Source organism: Xyrauchen texanus, chromosome 22, assembly GCF_025860055.1.
Source record: "Xyrauchen texanus isolate HMW12.3.18 chromosome 22, RBS_HiC_50CHRs, whole genome shotgun sequence".
Taxonomy (NCBI): domain Eukaryota; kingdom Metazoa; phylum Chordata; class Actinopteri; order Cypriniformes; family Catostomidae; genus Xyrauchen; species Xyrauchen texanus.
Genome location: NC_068297.1, coordinates 20,975,639 through 20,996,249, shown reverse-complemented (window position 1 = coordinate 20,996,249; position 20,611 = coordinate 20,975,639). Strand labels below are relative to the sequence as shown.

The 20,611-nt window shown below is 37.9% G+C and overlaps 1 protein-coding gene across 8 annotated transcripts in view; it reads left to right on the top strand.

Moving 5' to 3' along the window:
• The window catches only part of LOC127662839 (estrogen-related receptor gamma), a 242,487-nt gene that overhangs the window by 130,541 nt on the left and 91,335 nt on the right, over positions 1-20,611 (top strand). For 4 of the 8 annotated variants that reach the window (XM_052154213.1, XM_052154209.1, XM_052154206.1 and 1 more), the window contains exon 1: positions 18,314-18,542. The exons of 2 other annotated variants lie outside the window; for them this stretch is intronic. Coding sequence is in view for 3 of the 6 variants with exons in the window: in XM_052154209.1 (XP_052010169.1) it covers positions 18,487-18,542 (56 nt within the window). In the remaining 3 variants the exon portion in view is untranslated. Of the gene's footprint in view, positions 1-18,313; positions 18,547-20,611 lie in introns of those variants that run through there. 2 more of the 8 variants (XM_052154207.1, XM_052154210.1) reach the window with 2 other exon arrangements.

Below are 20,611 nucleotides of genomic sequence, written 5' to 3'. Positions count from 1 at the left end.
GATGTGGCTAAGTCTGGATTTAATCTGCACACTAGCTGTCTCTGAGAAGTCAATTACTACTTGCATACAGGAGGGACTTTTGTGAGAGCGAGAGCGAGAGCGAGAGAGAGAGTGTGAGTGAATGTTTCCATCATTTTCAAAATCTTAAGTGATTTTGCTTGGAAATATTAATTGTGATAATTATATTTCATGTTTAACAGAAAATGTTACTTTACTATGTTTGTTTGATTATCCCGACACCAGTGGCATGAGTTTGGGGTGGGGCTACATGTTTACCAAACAACGGCAGATAGTGGGATTGTTTGGGAAACCTGTAAATAAAATAAAATACAAAAACAATTTTTTAATTCTGTCTGGTGATGCTAGTGGCTCAGAAATTACACACAACAGTTTTAAACTATATATGTTGTTTCACAACGAAGCACAATTATTGAAACAACACAGGTGTTTCGAGATGCATTTGTAAAGATCAAAGTTATATTTAAGTGCACATTGTGTCACCGATCCTGCGCAAAATGCTGAAAGAAAAAACAATGAGATTCAGTGCAACAGTCAAAAATGTCCATTCAGTTTTTGTAAACAGTATATAGAAAAACAATGCAGACTCACACAAAATCATGTTTGAACAGCCCCTAACTCATCTTATACCTGAAAAACTGATCAAAACCTGTCCGGATAACCTGGCGGTTTATCATAACTTATCAAGTTCGGGTTGAACCTCTATTGCACTTCTATAGAACAACCAAATAGTGATTTTGGTAATGGCATAGCGGCGTGTCGAACGGTTCATCAAATGTTGACTATATGCACATCTCTATTTTAAACTCTGTGATAAGAAATTTGTTTTAAATCATACAATATCCAAAGCATAGGGTACAATGGGGCTAAAGACACCCTTTAAAGATATTTTGCTTTTTTTCTGGTCATTAAATGCATCAATTTCAAAAACAATAATGGAAGGTTGTTTTGATTAAAATTCAGTATTAAAAAAAGGTGTTGAGGGAGTCTTTTACCCCACTCTTGGGGTAAAAGACCCCTAAGGGGGTTTAAAATTTGTCAACTAATGCAAAATAAATTAGGCAGCAAGATGCTTTTCTGAGTAACAAATTAAGAAGCTTACTCAAAATAACTACTTCAGAAATGTCAACCATTTCCTGTTTATTTCAAACAATCTATTATGAATGAGTCAATGTGAGCCCACTTTAAAAAAAAAATAATATCAAATCTATTCCCCCTACTTAAGAAAAACAATGGGTTTAATAGGGGCCTTTAGCCCCTGTAACAGGGGGGCTTTTTACCCCAAATACTATCCTTACACTTACAGGACATTTATTGAAATATATTTGATTTAATGACCTTAAACAAAACAGAAAATGATAAATAAGAATTTTGTCTCGAAATAATTTGTTAATTTCAGGGATTTTCATTAGCCACATAAATTTGCAACATTTAAAAAAATTATAAAAATTTGATCAAATTGCCTCAAAATCAACCTTTACACATCACATGCAAAGATCTCATGGATCAGGACAATTTCCCAGTGTATACTGACAAACAGGTGTTTAGGAATGTCCTGTGGTAGTTTTTTTTTGCGAGTTAGTGTTTTGGGAGGAAACAAAATCAATGGAGGCTTTTACCCCCTTTAGCGACGTTGTGGCATATCCTCGAAATATACAATAATCAAAGCATTCTGTCTGGTAAAACATATATTGCTGTTTTCTCATTAATAATTATATCAGAAAGACTGGAGATTATTAGAATAATACGAACAAAATATACTTTATACATTTCAGTGCTCAGATGCTGCTTGAGCCGTCAGATCCTGCCGGAAGTGAGGACGGCAGGGGAGCAGAGCCTACCCAGGCCAGGACAGGGCCTAAACTGGTCGGCGGTGGGTTGGGATGGGGGGTGAAACACGGAAGTATGCAAACAATGAAAGGCAGCTGGCAGGCTTATAAAGCAGAGGCTGTGAAAATAGTGAAGCTCATCTGAATCAGCAGGGACTCAGGGAGGAGTCATCTACTTTGGTATTGAGAGAAGAGAGATACTGTTTATGTTTGATATCTGAAAGAAATAGTCTAAAGGAAAAGTTCACCCAAAAATGTCAATTCTGTCATTATTCACTCAACCTCATGCTGTGTCAATCATGGATGAGCTTCTGTCTTATGTGTAACACAAGAATAGATGTTTTAATGAATATTCCAGTCTGTCTTTTCAATATAATGGCAGTTGAAAAGGACAGACTTTAAAGCTTAAAAAGGGCACAAAAGTATTATGAAAGAAGTCCATGTTACTCCTGCATCATATGCCAAGTCTTCTGAAGACTTAAAATTGGCTCTGGTGTGAAACAGCCTTACATTTTTTCAGTGAAAACTGCCTGTTGCACATTCATGAGCGCAATGAGATAAACGTATTCTCACTGGCTAGCGAGATTGTGCGAGAACTTGCATTGCTTAGCACTAAAAATCAAAGCAAATTCTCTTTATTAATGTATCTGTTGGTTATTAAATTGTCATATTTTATGTTTTTTCATTATAAAGTTTTCTTGCTTTAAAACCCTTGCTGATTAGCTGGTCAGTGTATTATTTTCTAGTCTGAGAGAATAAATGTTACTATAACAAAATCTTTGCAAACTGACATTATATGCCACGCTTTTTGTTTCATCACAGTTTCCTGGTGAATTGAACTCTAGAGGTGCTACAAAAACATATTTTGCACTATTACTCACCCCTTACTATGTTATGATATCGAACAATTTTACTGTAATGCATCATTTGAAAAATGACACATTTTAATTTATTACAGACCCACCTACATTAACACACTTATTCCAACATAATTAGTTTACGTGGTAGCTCATCTGATACAGTGTTTGACTTTAAATCGGAAAGACCCAGTTTATGCCCAGTCAAGGGTGCAAGCTGACATGTGAGATGAAAGTGTTATAGAAGTGACACTAAATTACATGGTTGCTTCAGAAAATGTGCTTTTCATGTTGCATTTCCTTTTACAAAACTATCGGTTAGGTTTAGGTGTTGGTTTAGGGTAAGAATGTCTGCTCTCATTTATTTTTAGTACATTATTGGTTAGGTTTAGATTCAAGTTTTAGGTAAGGGAGGTACGTTTTACTCATTAAAACCTCCATCTAATATTAACCTTAAAAATCTGATTACAACACAATTCCACTCGCTTTTGGTGCCCCTTTATGGTGAAACTACAGCAAAACATGTAACGAAGCACATCATTTTGTTTTGCAAATATGTTGCTACAGTCATGAAACGTCAATTAGATCAGGTTGTAAAATCTCCTTTGGAGTGAGATGTCATAATTTTGGTTAAGACAGAGACAATGAATGATATTTCTTTTTTAATCAAAATCATATTTGTCAGCACATCTCAAACACAAGATTGCAGCTGTCTTATGTACACTGCGAATTCTAAATCCAGTCTTGAACTTCCAGCACAACAACTGCAATATGCTGTAAATGTAGACATATTTTGTGGCGATGACCTTGCGCATAATTAGCTGTTAATCCCTGGTTAGTGTATCCACACCTGTCTCTACTTTCCGTCGCTCTGTGTGAATCTCAGTGACCTACTCCTAATGGACAAGGACGCCTTGCACGCCACCGCACAAAAGCCAGCAACTGAGGCCGCCTCTTCTCCAAAGGGCAGATCCCTGTGGTAACGGAGAGGTAGATCATCTCTAAAGCCACAAGCTTTGAGGAACAGCTGTGGGTAGAAGCGCATGCTCTGCACGGGCTCTGAGGGGCCACAAGAGCATGGGGGCCACTGTCTTGAGCTGAGCCTGGACTAACAGTAGGAAGCAGGGATGGAAAGTTGCGGAGTCACATGCTTGACATGATAGTTATGCAGCATGTTTAATCTGACGTTTACTTTATAAAGAGTTACTTTTGTGGGCAATGCTATGACAATTAGTAGTTCAAAGTTGGGGTTCACACGATTATGGAAAACCTGAAAATATAAGGGAAATTTAAAATTGGAATTGAATTAAAAAATTTTCAAAGTGCAAATGCAGTTATGCTTTGCTCTGAATTATTTCAGCAGCTAGATATTTCTCTTGTTTGAAGTAAAACGTGCTTGCAACCCACAGTAATGTTGGATTTGTGAGCGAATTGTTCTTTTGAGTCAGTTCTTGTCAATGAATTGGTTCAACCAGTTCACAAATCGGTCTAAATGATTCATTCTGTTACGAATATTTAATACTAAAGTTACTTTAGTCTGATTCCAATTGATTTTTTTAAAATCCTTATCCAGTAATCGCAAACCACTGGAAAGTTCAAGTCATGGAAATTTGGTCAAAAAGTGTGGGAACCCTGATAAATGATGTTCAAAATGAATCCATTTGGAAGCAAAATTGAGAGAGCATGGTGGCTTTGACAAGTAAAACGTTTCCAGTTGGCAGAAAGCTTTTCTAAGAGTTCCAATAGTCAAATAATAGCTTTAACTAAACAAAATCAAAAGTTTAGCTTGAAAGCCAAACATTATTTCCTTTATTGTTGTAACTCCAGAATTCCATGTGGTGAAACATTCTTGGCATTAAGCAACATAGTCCCAATTGTTACAACAATTGCAACAAAGTGTGATGTTTGCTGCAAATATACAGCTAAATAATTGCTTTACCAAATATTGGTACATTTTCATGGCCAGAAAGACATTACCGATTATTTTTTGTTGTATTCACACTGTAACCGGCTGAACAGTCAACATAACTTTTAATGTAAAACTCTACATAAAACAAACATAAACAAACACACACACGCAGCGTGGCTCACTCCCATTTATCTCACTCTCTCGCTGATCAGCTGATTCAGCGCTGGCCGTGCACCATCACAGCCCGCCCATGCCCTCCTCCTCATCACAAATACATTATTAGTAGGGGTCAAATTCATAGATTTTCTTTGCATTGCCTTCTTCAGAATATGAAAACTGCATGGTAAGTGGCAATAAAATGCCCAGCCTGCAGTGTGGTGCTAAACAACTTTGGTGAGAGGATGTCTAGAATAAGCAATACATGATGAGAGTGGTGTGGTCAAACAGGCCATATAATCATAATGGCAGCTCTCCATTCAGAGCAGGGCCTGAGAGGCCATGGCCACAGCCGGGAAGAGCAGGGACATTTTCATTAGGAATATTTTATGTTCCTCCCACCATAAGTATATTTGTAATTTTTTTTAGGCCTAACTTTAAAGTGTAATGTTAAAAACATATAAAGCGTAACTTAACAATTAGATTTTTCAATTCAGGATTGTTAAAGACCACATGAATTTGGTCGTGTCCTACCTGTGTTGACACATTTCCATTTGAAACATGAAGTTTTTGGCAGCGTATATTGAAGAACCCCTCCTTTTTTTTTAAATAGAAAATAAGCTTCAGCTGTCAAATGAAACATCATTGACTACTTACTAGTCTGTTGTAAACGTGGCATTAGGGGGAGGGACATTCTCAATCTAGAGTGCATTTGGACAAAATCTGTGTAGTGAAACATGAGTCATCAATATTTTTGGTCCATTTTCCCGCAAAAGAAAGACTGCAATGTTGTGTTTATCTGCTTTTTTTTTTTTATATTCTTTTTTTTTTAGGAGTATACAAGCAGATAGATGACCCTTAAAGCTATACACAAACTAAAAGCCACTTGAAAGAGGCTTTATCTCAATTTTGTCAGAGGCAGGAACACAATGTATCTAAACAGGTGCATATTCACATCCCTCTGAGACAGCAGTATTTTGTGCTCATGTTTACTCAAGCTTATCTCATGTTGTTAGAGGAAAAAACTATGTTTGCAGGTGTGATGACAACGGCTTTATATGCAGGTCTGTTTCTATATCTGCTCAAGGTATATCTATTATAGCCCCGTAGTGTGATGATTAGTAGTCGTGATCCCAGTAGACCTTGGGAATGATGATAGGTGGGGGTGTGGTTTGCAGCAGCTATCTGAGCCGTGAAGTTTTAATTGCAACCAGGGATGGACTGGTAATCTAGCATACCGGGCATTTTCCCGATGGGCCGACGCACTTTGGGGCCGATCAGGGGTGGACGTGAAACGGGCCGAATGGGCCGCGATAAGCTAAAATGAGCTGCCGCGTTATGCAGAACAGATCACAATATGGAGCCACGATATGCAGAAAAGGACAGCGAACACCTCCCCACTCAACTTTTGGGCCAGTTGCTATGTAAAATCCTGGGCCAATTTCTCTTCCCAGTCCAGCCCTGATTGCAACCTTAGATAAAAGATTAGACAGGTCTCGATCCTTTTCAAATGCGGTGATCTGCAAATACCTCCGTCTGTGTGTGACAAAGTGGTATTTAGTTTTGTTTTTAGAAATAAGTGTCCCCAATAGGTTTGTCTCAATAGCAAAATTTCAGTACTCTATAGAAACATTCTTATTACAGTGAAATGTCAAAATAAATATTATCAAATAGTAAATGTGTAATATATGAAATAAAACATTGCTTTTATATTTAAATATAATTTAAATTGATTTTATATATATATATTGTTACATCCTGAGACGTTTTATTATTACTGTTGTTGATTTTCTTGTTTTCATGTTGCCTCTGTGGACTAATTTTGCTTCTGTTACTTATGGTTGTTTCCATTGTTTCTGCTGCACTACCGCTCAGACAGGTGCTGATTGTGTTCACCTGCTGCTAATTTTCTGCCTGATACCTCACTTACACCGATTGGCTCTTGCAAGGAGAAGGTCAGCATAAAAGCCAGCCGATCTCTCACAGACAGAGATAGATGAAAGAGAGACTGAGAAATTGTCACCACCACAGGGATTTCAGTTCTCCTGTCCCAGACATTTTGTTGTAGCCCAGTTGCAATTGTTGGAAATTTAATTTACTGTTAAATCACTTTTTGTAAGATAACCTTCTGTTGTAAAAGTTATAATGTGGGTAACATTTTTGTTTGGTAAACCCTTGTGTGTGTTGTTTTTTTTTAGTGAGGAACAAACCTATCATAGAGAGAAAGATAGAGTTTGATTTAATCTCATTCACTCTCTCCCCCACCATTGATGTTTTTGACTGCTGTAAAAAAGCAGAACTATTTTTGGTAGCAGACTTTTTTTAACATTGAGGTTCTGAGACCAGCGACTAAAAGTTAAGCAACTACATATATATTTGTTGCCTTGTGTCGCTATGAAGTTGCGGTGGCTGGAAGATTTGTGAACAACCAAACAGACCTCTGTGGGGTTTGCGAGAGAGAAAAGGCCCTTTTTGATAAATGGTGCCTCTCCAGCAAGGTGTTCCTGAAAACGTTGTTGTACATTTGAATGAGCAAAAAGTTAATTTCCTTTTCTGATGCTGGGGTGTTGGCCGATTGAGTTTGTGTTGACAAACTGGAATATGTTTCCCGCTACCCCTAGTAATGATACCTCTGGCTATTGAATGCCCTGTTAAGAAGGTGACCTGAATTTTTTTCATGCAACACCAGAGGTGAGGGCAAATTTGCACTGTAAGACTGCCTCGAGTGATCAGCGATCTTGCTTTTACGGTCTCGTTTCCAGAGAGGCGTGAAAGCAAAAGAACTCCACTTCTAAATCTAAAGGTGTTTCACTCATACGACATAAGTAACGCAGACGTTTTATCTTATCAGCCTTTAATTCTGACTGGCTCAATGTCTCTCTCAGCTGACTCTTGAGTATAGATTTTGAGAAACACTGGGTCAACTCAGTCGTTTATATTGGAGGATCTGCTGCCCCTGTCCGTTGAAACCTATTCCGGTAAAGATGTTCTTATACTTGAAATTGGGATGCGGTGTATAAATGTTCCTCTGCACATTGTGGATTTCAAGTCAGACCTTGTACCAGGTACTGTAAAGCTTTGAGTCTACACTTACCTGTTAAGGGTTTCAGAGTCATCCTCGGGAATGACCTTGCTGGAGGCGAAGTTTATCCCTGACCAAGTGTTCTTCATAACCCTAGTGTTGGTGAGCAACCTGACCTTGCATATCAGTTCCCTGCTTCTTTTCCCTCGTGCGTAGTGACGTGCACTCAAGCGTCTAAATTCAGAGACGGGGTTGACCTCTCTGAATCGTTCTTTGTGCCACAGGATGATCCTGTGTAATGTAAAGTGTCAAAACCAGAGGTAAATTATTCTAATAGTCGGTAAAGAAGAATTGGCTGCAGCACAAAATTAGACTCCTCGTTGGCAAGATGTTTTGACACTGCGGTAGAGCTTAGCCAAGTGCCTAATGCTAAGGTAGCTTACTTTTGGGAAAATCTAGTGACCGTGTTCTTGTCTTCGCACCTGACCCTGGTTGTGTCCTGAGACGTGTTATTATTACTGTTGTTGTTTTTCTTTGTTGTAATGTTGCCTCTGTGGACTAATTGTGTTTGTTACATATTGTTTCTCTTTCCATTATTTCTGCTACGCTACCACTTAGTCAGGTTATGATTGTGTTCACCTGCTGCTAATTTGCTGTCTGATAACCTCACACCGATTGGCTCTTGCAAGGAGTAGGCAGCATATAAGCCAATGATGCTCACAGACAGAGAAAGGTGAAAGACAAACTCTGAGAGGGATTCCTTTTCTCCTTCCCCAGACATTTTGTTGTAGATTAATTGCTATTGTTGAAAATTCTGGTTACTGTTGAATCTTTTTTTTTGTTGTTGGACAATTTTTGTTGTGATTGAGGAAACCATTAAGGAGGTTGTTGCCATTTTTATTTGGGGAAACCCATTTTCTGGGCTAACTAGGGAGACTGGAAGATTTATTGTTCATTTAATTCTTTGTTTTGTGTTACAAGAAAGTTAAAAGTTAAACTAGAAACTTTTTGTTTATTATTTTGGCCTTGCTTCCTCCTGAAGCTATTTGTGTTTCCACTCATTTTTTGTGAGTGTCAATCCAATTTCAGGTTTACCCTTGTTGAAAGAGTATTTCTAGTGCTGGGGCTTGAGATGAGGTGTTTACTGGGTTCTCTCTCCACTTTTGTTACCTCTGTCCTTAACCCCAAGACTTAAAAGGGAGCAGATCATAACAATATTTACAGTATATACTTTTTAATATATATACAGGTGTGTGTGTGTGTGTGTGTGTGTGTGTGTGTGTGTGTGTGTGTGTGTATGTATGTATATATATATATATATATATATATATATATATATTACACTTTTACTTTTTTATCTTTCATTTTAAATTTGTTATACATGTAAGTTTAAGTCAGAAGTTTACATACACTAGCCAAATACATTTGAACTCCGTTTTTCACAATTCCTGATGTTTATTGCAGAAATAAGTCCCTGTCTTAGGTCTGTTAGAATCACTACTTCATTTTGTCATCACATTCCCAGTGGGTCAGAAGTTTACATACACTTTGTTAGTATTTGGTAGCACTGCCTTTATATTGTTTAACTTGGGTCAATTTTTGGGTAGCCTTCCACAAGCTTCTCACAATACGTTGCTGGACTTTTGGCCCATTCCTCCAAACAACTGGTGTAACTGCGTCAGGTTTTTCGGCCTCCTTGCTTGCACATGCTTTTTCAGTTCTGCCCACAGATTTTCTATCGGATTGAGGTCAGGGCTTTGTGATGGCCATGCCAATACCTTGACTTTGTTGTCCGTAAGCCATTTTGCTGCAAATTTGGAGGTATGCCTGGGGTCAATGTCCATTTGGAAGACCCATTTGCAACTTTAACTTCCTGGTTGATATCTTGAGATGTTGCTTCAATATATCCACATAATTTTCCTGCAGCAAAACACCCACACAACATGATGCTGCCCCCCCCATGCATGGTATTATTTGGCTTGCAAGCCTCACCCTTTTTCCTCCAAACATAACGATGGTCATTATGGCCAAACATGTCATTATGGTCAATATATGTTTAATCAGACCCCAGGACATTTATCCAAAAAGTGAGATCTTTGTCCCCATGTGCACTTGCAAACTGTAGTCTGGCTTTTTTATGCCGGTTTTGGAGCAGTGGCATCTTCCTTACTAAGCAACCTTTCAGGTTATGCCGATATAGCACTCGTTTTACTGTGGATATACACTACCGGTCAAAACTTTTTAAACACTTGACTGAAATGTTTCTCATTATCTTAATATTTTGATCTGAAGGCATATTGATCTGAAGGCATACTAAAATTTAAATAGAAAACGTTTTTGAAATTGATGACTTGGACCAAATTATAAAGAAAAGCAGCCAATAATTACCCAACATAAATGGGAACTCCTTCAATACTATTTAAAAAGCATCCCAGGGTGATACCTCAAGAAGTAGGTTGAGAAAATGTTAAGAGTACATGTCTGCAAATTCTAGGCAAAGGGTGACTACTTTGAAGATGCTAAAATAATGTAGATATTGTCTAGCTGTTTCCTCCATCATCTTAACAAGGTCCTTAGGAGACAGAATGCATCTCCTTCCTGAGAGTTATGATGGCTGTGTGGTCCTATGGTGTATATACTTGCGTACTATTGTTTGTACAGATGAATGTGGTACCTTCAGGTGTTTAGAAATTGCTCCCAATGATGAACCAGACTTGTGGAGGTCCACAATTTTTTTTTCTGAGGTCTTGGCTGATTTCTTTTGGTTTTCCCATGATGTCAATCAAAGAGGCACTGAGTTTGAAGGTAGGCCTTAAAATACATTCACAGGTACATCTCCAATTGACTCCAACTAGTCAATTAGCCTATCAGAAGCTAATTTGTCTAAAGGCTTGACATAATTTTCCAAGCTGCTTAAAGGCACAGTTAACTTGCCTTATGCAGTGTTTCCCATTAATTGTATAGACTATTGCGGCCCACCACTGTCTAATTTGCCCCGCCATGGTCTTGTAATGAACCGACTTCTCATCTAAAATATTTTTGCTCTTCTCAGTCTCATAATAACATACAATAAAAGGTTGTGTTTTCCACTCGCTCTCGTGCGCCAGTCCGTCAGTTCCTCCCCCGCTGATGTAAGCTCACACACACACTCGCAGATATCTGCACTGGAGTATTCCTGGATCCATCTAATGTTATTTGGTTGAGGAGGAGGACACATTTTTGAGGTAAGTAACATTAACCAGCCCTCTACATTGCAGCATTATGTAACCAAAACATTTCTTATTCGCCACTGGCAACAAGTAAATATTAACATTTCACTCACCAGTGATAGAGTTGCATAGTTTCAAAGCACGAGTCCCTTTTACTAAATAAAAGCAGTTGATTAAGAAGCTGGATTCAGCCTCAAGCACTCTTATGTGCTGACTGCTGATGAGCCGTCTACAGAGACTTGCGCCAAACTCCCGCAAAAATATAGACAAGGTATAAACGTATTCATTTTGTGAACTCAAAGCACTCCAGTTTCACTTAACAGCCATGTAATGTCAAATGTCCGTGGTCATTGTGGGTTTATTCACACAATGTTAATAACAGGCAGTGAGACAGAGGAGATGCCCTGCTCTATTTCTGTGGAGATGATAGCATTCAATCTCGAAGTCTTCATGAGAAATAAGGGCTTGTGAGTTAATCAGAGAGCCTTAAAATAATGTGTGAAAGTGAAGAATTTAAGGCAGAAATATTTTACTATTGCATAATATAATTAATATAATACAATATAATGTAATATAATATACAAGTTGGCAGGGTTACAAAAGAAATCCAAAAAAAGTTACAATCATGATGATTAACGTAAATTAAAATTAGCATTACTAGGTTAATTGACATAACGTTACACTGCTTACGTCTTCGCTAGCTATCGTTAGCAGTCTGAGGTAACGTTAAAATATTAAAAGCTGAAACTGACATCACTAGTTTGTACCCTGCTTTTCAGAATGGTTAAGAGCATGAAATTGTTAAAGCTTCTGTAAGTACAATTTCTTTTTTCAATGAATAAATACTATCTAAACATGGTGTCTAAGTTAAATGAGGCCCTATGAGAAATTAGTTAGCACCACATACTCTATGAAAGGCAGGCCTTGGCTCTGTTTGTGAGCAGCTGTCAAGTAACCCTGGCTGGGGGTGAAGAGCATCATGTATATGGGGATGTTTCTCACAATTGAATTTATTTCAAAGTTGCCTTCTGCAGCTTTAAGAGCACAAAACTGTTTACAAGAGCACAACACTAACCTCTTAATTTTGCTCTCAAAGTGCACCAGATGGAAGTATTAAACTTTAAAATGTACAACATTTTCTTATGGGGAGCATGCCCCTGACCCCTCTAAAGTCTCGGAGGTCCACCCCCTTAGTCTCACAAAATCTTGTGGGAAACACTGTGTATGTATACTTCTGAACCAATGGAATTGTGATATAGTAAATTAAAACTGAATCAATCTGTCTGTAAACAATTGTTGGAAAAACTACTTAAAGTAGATATCCTAAATGACTAAACTATAGTTTGCTAATATGAAATATTTGGAGTGGTTAATTTTGTTTTTTAATGACTTCAACCTAAGTATATGTAAAATTCTGACTTCAACTGTGTGTGTGTGTGTGTGTGTGATATATATATAAAGTATGTAAATATGAAGTAATACAAATAATAAAAATACACAATGTCAGGTTTGGTGGTAGGCTGTATTTGCACTGCAAGGTCTACAGATAAGATATTTTACGGTATATTTACATTTATTGTCCCTACTGATTCAATTCACTTAAGACTCCAGCGACTGTGTTAACATGAATCATTCTTCCCAAAGCATACGTGCAAAGTTAATCACACAGTGCACAGAAAACAAATTGAATACTTGAGTATGAATTGAGTTGGCTACTACCATTGCTGTATCATTACATACATATTTATAACAGCAGTGGTCGTATCAAAGAGAGGTTAGCAAATGCTGCACACTGGGCTCACCGCTGTCCCTGGTGCCCCTGCTTGCCTGTTATCATCCTGCCAGGCAGGGGGGATTTTAAATTGGCACTTTCCTTCATGTGACAATTGTACCTGCTGATAGACTATTAGATTACTTAGCTATTCACTTATTCGCTACCATAGTAACCTTGTGGTGCTTTCCCTTTCATTACAGTGGTTTCACAGAGCAGTTTTACTCACCTACACAAGTGTTTTGAAAGTGGTACAGTACGTAGCCCTTTTTGCACCCTTAAATTATTCGGTACAACCCGATCTCATGTTGAAACTTGTATTAAAAGGAAAGAAAGTGATGCGGTTGATTATTTTTTTTTATTTTTTTTTATTTTTTTTATTATTTAGAAAATTTGATTTTCAACTCTAATATAATCTAGTTTAATATTCCATACCATTACTATTTCTATAGATTTATCCATATCCATATTTTCCCTTGTGTTTGCATCCTAAAATATTTCTTCATGTACTTCATGTATGACAAGGCAGCTAAGACCACAATGACAGGCCTAAAAATATCCAGTCAGTGACAGTGCTAGGGTAAAACAACAGAGGACAAACACACATGTAGACGAGCTCTCCACTCATCTCAGCCGCTGGGCCAGACAGCACACACTCTCTCTCACTCTCACACACACACACACACACACACACACACACACACACACACACACACACACACACACACACACACACACACACACACACTGACCACTGCACAGCCAGTAGCTCCCTCTGTTGACCACTGCTGAACTGCAGACATGAGGGCTGTCCTCTCACACAGCTGCCGAGCTGCCGACCTGCCTTTGTGTCCTGTTAAGAAGTACAAGTGTACTTCAGCACTCTCTAATGACGGGCACACAAACACTCTTTCAATCTACTCTGTTTTACAAGGTATTTTGATGTTTGTGGAAGCAGAAATAGATAATATAATTATTTATTCATTGTGTTGTGTTTGTTTTTTAAGCTTTATTAAATAGCAGCACATGTATATGAATGTCTAAATGTATATTTACTGTATCATAAGTGTAGGTGAGCGTGTATTTATCACTTTGTGGGGACCAAATGTCCCCATAAGGATAGTAAAACCCGAAATGTTTGACCTTGTGGGGACATTTTGTCGGTCCCCATGAGGAAAACAGCTTATAAATCATACTAAATTATGTTTTTTGAAAATGTAAAAATGCAGAAAGTTTTCTGTGAGGGTTAGGTTTAGGGGTAGGGTTAGGTTTAGGGGATAGAATATAAAGTTTGTACAGTATAAAAACCATTATGTCTATGGAAAGTCCCCATAAAACATGGAAACACAACGTGTGTGTGTGTGTGTGTGTGTGTGTGTGTGTGTGTCTGCGTGCGTGCGTGGGCGGGCTGTTTTGAGTGGTTTACGTGGAAAACAATTTAGGTTACAAACTGGTAATTGCAAGTGCTATAAATGCTATAAATGTGGTTTATGAGGACATTTCTAGTGTCCCCATAATTCAGATTGCTTAAAAAACATACTAAACAATGTTTTCTTTAAAATGTAAAAATGCAGACAATTTTTGTGAGGGTTAGGTGTGGGGTAGGATTAGGGGATATAATCTATAGTTCATACAGTATAAAAATCTTTGTCTATGGATAATCCTCATAAGGATAGTCGCACCAATGTGCGTGCTTGCGTGCGTGTGTGTGTGTGTGTGTGTGTGTGATATTTTGATTTCTTATCCAGTGGCATTATGTTTTTAGTGTGCCTTACATGTCCAAATACGTTTACTATATCACAGCATACATCTGTATAGAATCAGGTGTATCCTGCTTTTGCTTTGTCTCCCTTGTAAGCAAACTAGCTTCCCCTCAGCCTGTGAGCTTTCACACTCAGCCACTCCGTGCTGATCCAAGTGGCTACAAATAAGCATCCAGCCTCTTGAATTTATTGGAGCCCAATTTTTGACAAGTTGATTTTAAACAACTCCAGCAGCAGGTGCATTGACTGTATGCTCGGCGGCTGGCCGGCTGACATGTGACCTAAGTGAACTTGCCCTCCCCTATTGACTGGCATGATTGATGCTCCGCCGAGCTAGCCCTGATAATTCTTAGCCACATGTCAACAGCCAGTGACCAAAAGGATCATCCCTGTCTTTAACATTTCACACACACATTCATACACACACATGATTTTATGGACCCTCACACCTGCATAAATGCACACAAAAACACTTACAGGCAAAAAAAAAAAAACAAAAAGGAATCTTTTTGAACCCATTTTGAGACTTTGCATATTCATTATTGCTAACTCCAAATGTTTTTGTTTTAACATCTCATAGCTCATCTTTCAATCATGAAATGAATGCTTTTCAGTCTCTTGCGGGAGGAAGGAATTCGGTTTAGAAGTGAGATAGTGCTCGTTGTCAAACGTGCACCCTTAGAACAATGGAGGAGAAACACTGTGCAAAAACTGCTAATGAAAAAGACGGGCAGCTATTGGCATGTATTGACAGCCACTGCAATCAGCGCAGACTAGTCGTGCATACTTAAGTTAAAATGTATTCAGTGGGGCAGCATGGATTAAAGGCTGTTAATGACAGCATGTAGTAGAGGAGCCAGGCTCGATTCTGCCTCTGTGCTCTTTTTCTGAATAACTTTACACTGCCAAGAGTGCTACACATTGCTACATTTGCAATGTTTTTATGGTTTGGAAAAAACTAAAAAACATATTATATTATTAAAAACTTGCTATTATTAAATTATTTTAGATTATTTAGATTATTTTAATTGATAGTTCAACCCCCCCTAAAAATAATTATATGTAATTATTTACATACCCTCATGTGTTCCAAACCTCTATGACTTTTCATGAAACACAAAAGCAGAATGGCAGGTATTGATGGACAGTCACCCTTTACTTTCATCATATTAGGGGAAAACAAAAAATGTAACATTAGTGAAAATTTCTTCTTGTAGTTCAACAAAGAAAGAAAAACATATGGGTTTGGAACAACATGATTTTTTTGGGTGGGGGGGGGTGTATGTTGGTCTCAAGGATACACTATCTGCTCCTATCTGCTTTCAAACAGTACGGCTTTCCCCGTTTGCCTCTTCCTCTTCTTTTCTGCAATTAAAATGCAGTTTCATATGGCAGTCGGCTGCCGATCTTTTCCATGTGCTGCTTTGAATATGCTTCTTTAGTATTTTTTAATCATGTGCCTTGTTTTTGTGATGCAAAGTTTGCAGACATAGCCTATGAATAAATTAAGAAAATGTAACTTTCGAAATCATCTTAGGTCAGTAGAAAAACAGTAATGTGTTATTTCACAACTCTTTTGTCAGTCCTAGTGCGTCCTTCCGCAATGGCAATGTACTACCATGAAATAAAAACAATCTTCTAGCAGTCTTTAACACTGATCACTTCTCCAGAAACAAAGTGATTGGATTTTCATCATTCAAATGTATTTCCTTTGTTTTTCTGCACCTGTGTTATTCAGAGAGACAAAGCTGGATTTCACTCAATCATATCTATATGTGCACTTTGGGAGTAGATCTTATTTCCCTGAAAGATATTAGCTTTCAGTGATGTGTGCATTGCATTAATCTAAGCCCTTTTTATTGTTGATGTTTATCTCTCATCCGATATATCTTGTACCTACTGCCTGTACCTGCAAATAGAGAGCCTTATCTTTACATTAAAATATCTTATTTTTATTTTTAAAAATGGATATATGAAATATAGTTTTAAATGACAAGACGATAATGACAATACAGACATTTTAAATACATTTATTTATAATTTGTTTTACAATTTTACCAGTCTGCTGTGATATTGTTAGAAGATGCTATTAGGCGTTTATAAAAATAAACATTTAAGTACATCTATGATTTACTAATGATGTTATATCAAACAGATGTTTTCTTAAGTGTTTTTTTTTTTTTTGTAATAAAACAATAAGGTACTTTTGGATATATTTGTTTATAATTTCTTTGAAGTTCAGTCTTACTACTTTGCTACTATAATTAGTTGAAAATGCAAATATAAACACTTCTTATTTTATTAAAAACATTAAAGCGGCTAATATAAATAAACAACAAAGAAACATGTTTTCTGAGGTTGTTCAGAAACTCAACATGTTAGGTCCGGTGAATGCATTTAATTTAGATTTGCAGTGCTGCCAGACCCAAAGAAGGCATTTTAAAGAGACAACAGACTCAAAAATTCAGGCAAGTTTGGAATATGAAAGACAGTCAGATACAATTTCAGTGGCGGCGTGGTGGGGCAGGCACAATGGTTTGTGGGCCGGTGCAGCTCCTGAATTTTCTTATCAGTAGGGAATTGCAGTGTGCTGAGATGCCAGCAATATCTTCCCTGCTGCTGCTGGAAATGCAGTTGCGCCTGTGACACGCGTGTAAACATACACACATACTTGCGAACTGTGAACACTAGGATAGACAGAGCGGGTGTGGATGCCCCACAAATGTGCTTCAATCATTCTTGAACAAAGGGGTGCCTTTGATCTTTTTGCAGCCTTTTCTCGCTGGATCCGTCAGCAATGTTTTCACAGTAGCGTGCATGTGTCCACTGTGGACACTCCCCCACTTTTACATTTGCTGTGATGGGCTGATGTTTTGATGTTGTGCTGGATTGCACCTTCTTTATGGAGAGGTTTTGGCTTTGTTTTGCCTTTTGTGGTCTCTTACATTTTAGAATTCATCTGCATTTCCAGAATAACTGCACCATTTGCATACAACAACATATGCCTCCTAGAACTACACTGTAAATTGTGTGTACACCTGCCATTGTTACCATAAGGAACAATGTCTCACTGATCTAACCCTTAAATTGATTTTTTGTGAGACCTAATGTGTTCAGGTTGATTTAGTGATGTTAAATGATATTTTTGACTTGAATAAACAATTTGTTATGTGTAAGTTTCCCTCTTTGTATACCTAGTGTATGCACAAGCATACATTTAATTAAATTAAAATCACATAAACACAAACTATCCTTTCAATTCCGAATTATTATACTGCCCTTATTTTGCATGTTAGTCTGCAATGGCCCATGTTGCCTGTGCTGGTGGCAGTTGGAAACGAGCACACAATCAAATGCAAAGTCAACGGCACACAGCTTCATTCACATTGTTTAGTATCAACAAATTGAGCAGTTTTATCTGCGCACTTGACAGTGCAAGCCGATAAGCATTGCTGAGGGAGAGACGCGGGCTGTTCTTTAAACCCTCTCTCACCCCCACTTTCACTCACATTACACCACTCCCCCTCCCTCTCCCTTCCCTCTCTCTCTCTTTCTCTCTTGCTTGCTCTTTGTCTCTCCCCTCCCCTCTCTCCCTGCTCCGACTCTCAGTGGGCGCAGACACTGCCCTGTCTCACTCCAATTGGCTGGGAAGCCACCAATCTGGCATCTGCAAGGGCCAGGGGGACTGCATATGCAAAGTCCTGCTTCATATTAATGAGCAGCAATCGTGGCTTTAAGTCCTTGATTAGAAGAGTGCAAGAGCTTTTGGTCCCAACTGGCTGTGCCTATAGGCTGTCACTGGGAGAACGGTCCTGTTAATTGCACTGCTCAGTCACGGCAAGCAGAGACAGGAGGAGGTACAGAGTGAGAGAGAGAGAGAGAGAGAGAGAGAGATAGAGAAAAAATAAAATTTATATAAGAGGTTTGGGCAAATGATGATCGCAGATTGCACATGGATTCGGTAGAACTTTCACTCCCCGAGTGTTTCTCCCTACACTCTGAACAACAGTAGGTACATTTTCCATCTCTTTTTCTACTTCTGCTCTTAGTTCTTAGTGTGTGTGTGTGTGCACATTTGTGTGTGTGTCCAGCCAGTCTATTTTTGTTATTAGTTCCTGTGTTGGTAGTGTGTTTGTGTTTTTGTGTTTATATGTGCATGTGGTCACTATGTAGTTCTTAATTATGGAGCTGGCTACTTGCATGTCATGATTGTTTTTGCTGTTGGGAGCTGCGCATGTGTGTGTTTGTTGTGCCGGTACGGTAGGTGCTGTCCTAGCTGAAGGCTTAGTCATTGACAGAATTATAGCAATCTTTGTACAAACAAGCCGCTTGACAGTACAGAGTGTTTTGTATTAATCATTAGGAGAGTGTCCGGTTGAAAGGGACATGAAAGAGAGAGTGCTGAGGGAGGAGGGGAGGATGACAGGGAGAAGGAGAGAGGGATAGAGGAAAGAAAACGGTCTTAGGTAGCAGGAGAGCTTGAATCACAGACCGGTCGCACAGCATGTGGCACAGTAAATGTATTAAAGACGGTGTGCTGGCTCGGAGAGAGAGAGAGAGAGAGAGAGAGAGAGAGAGAGAGAGAGAGAGAGGGATTGAGTGTGTGAGGTACAAATGCTGGGTGAGTGGACATCCAGAGCCTGACAGAGAACTGCTCCTTGGCTTAATATTTATCTCCGTCCCGCTCACTTCTGTCAGCACTGAGTGAACCCTAATACACTGATTTAGACATCAAAGCAGCCTGAAGACATTGCACTGACAGTTTTATATAGACTTTCACTTGTTTTAAATGTAACATAATATATTTACTTTGAGTCCTGTGTATATATAGACTAGTGTAAAACAAAAAATGCAATCAAAATTGCACATATACTCAAAAGGCTTCTTAGAATTATATAATTTGGTGATCACATAAAAATTAAAAATATTTTATACAAAATATTTTTACAATTTCTTGTGTGGTAATTATTTTAAAGTACTGTTAATACTTATTGTTTTTGTATGCAATGTGATGTGTCTATTTCTGATTTGTAAATGTGACAATATAATAATGTAAACATTGTGCTGCAGAACAAGTGTATTGTATGTTATTACAGGGTTGATTAAAGAAACAACTAAAACTATTTACCTCTGCCCTGTGCATCATAGGAATACTGATATGAATGTAAGAGGAAAACTGAGTACCCAACACTCTTACAAAAAGTGTAAGAATGAATTTTTGTTTTAAATAAAGAGAGAGAGAGAGAGAGAGAGAAGTTAGAAAGATCACAAACATGTAACCAGCCCGGTCTCCTAAACTATCAGCCTCTGTCCTGCAAAATCTCACAACTTCTGTGTCTAAAAGCTTCTGCAGACAAATTATAAACACACATGAAAAAACACATCGTTTTTTTTTTTTTTTGGTTGTTGCAAATGTGAATGAGAACAGTCAAATTAATTTGCATGTGATAGTTTGTGATTTAAATATTATATGTGGAGCATAGCGCTGGATGGATTGAGGAGACAGCAGTGCTGTGGACATCCTGAACAGTATCATTAGATTGACTGGTTTATTTAGACTCATGAAAGGGAATTCGGAGATAAGAGTATCCCTTCTTTACAGGCTTTTACCCATTTGATGCTCGCTCGCTGTTTAATCTTTATTTTAACACAAATTGACTACTGAGATTCTAATTAGTATATTAATGATGGCAATAACAACAAGTGCTGCTTTAGCTATTATCATAATTACAGACTCTCACCGTCTGCACGTACATTCACATCTGCATGCTCATTTTAACATTTACATCCATGGTTGGAGTTATTGTGGAGTGTTCTTGAATGTGTTTTTAGTGTTTTTTATTAATGATGGGAAGCTTCATAGATTTAGTAGTGTAATTTTTTGAATTTTTATTTGTATAAATTTTTGGTTGAGATTTTAGTAAATTGTTTATTTTTTAATACGTCTAAATATGTATTTCATAAATATGAAATTAATAATTATTAAACAGTTCTTTCAAGAAAAAAGACAAGAGTAGAATTTTTAAATACATTTTACATTTATTTTTGCCTTCTAACATAGATTTAAAATCACAGTG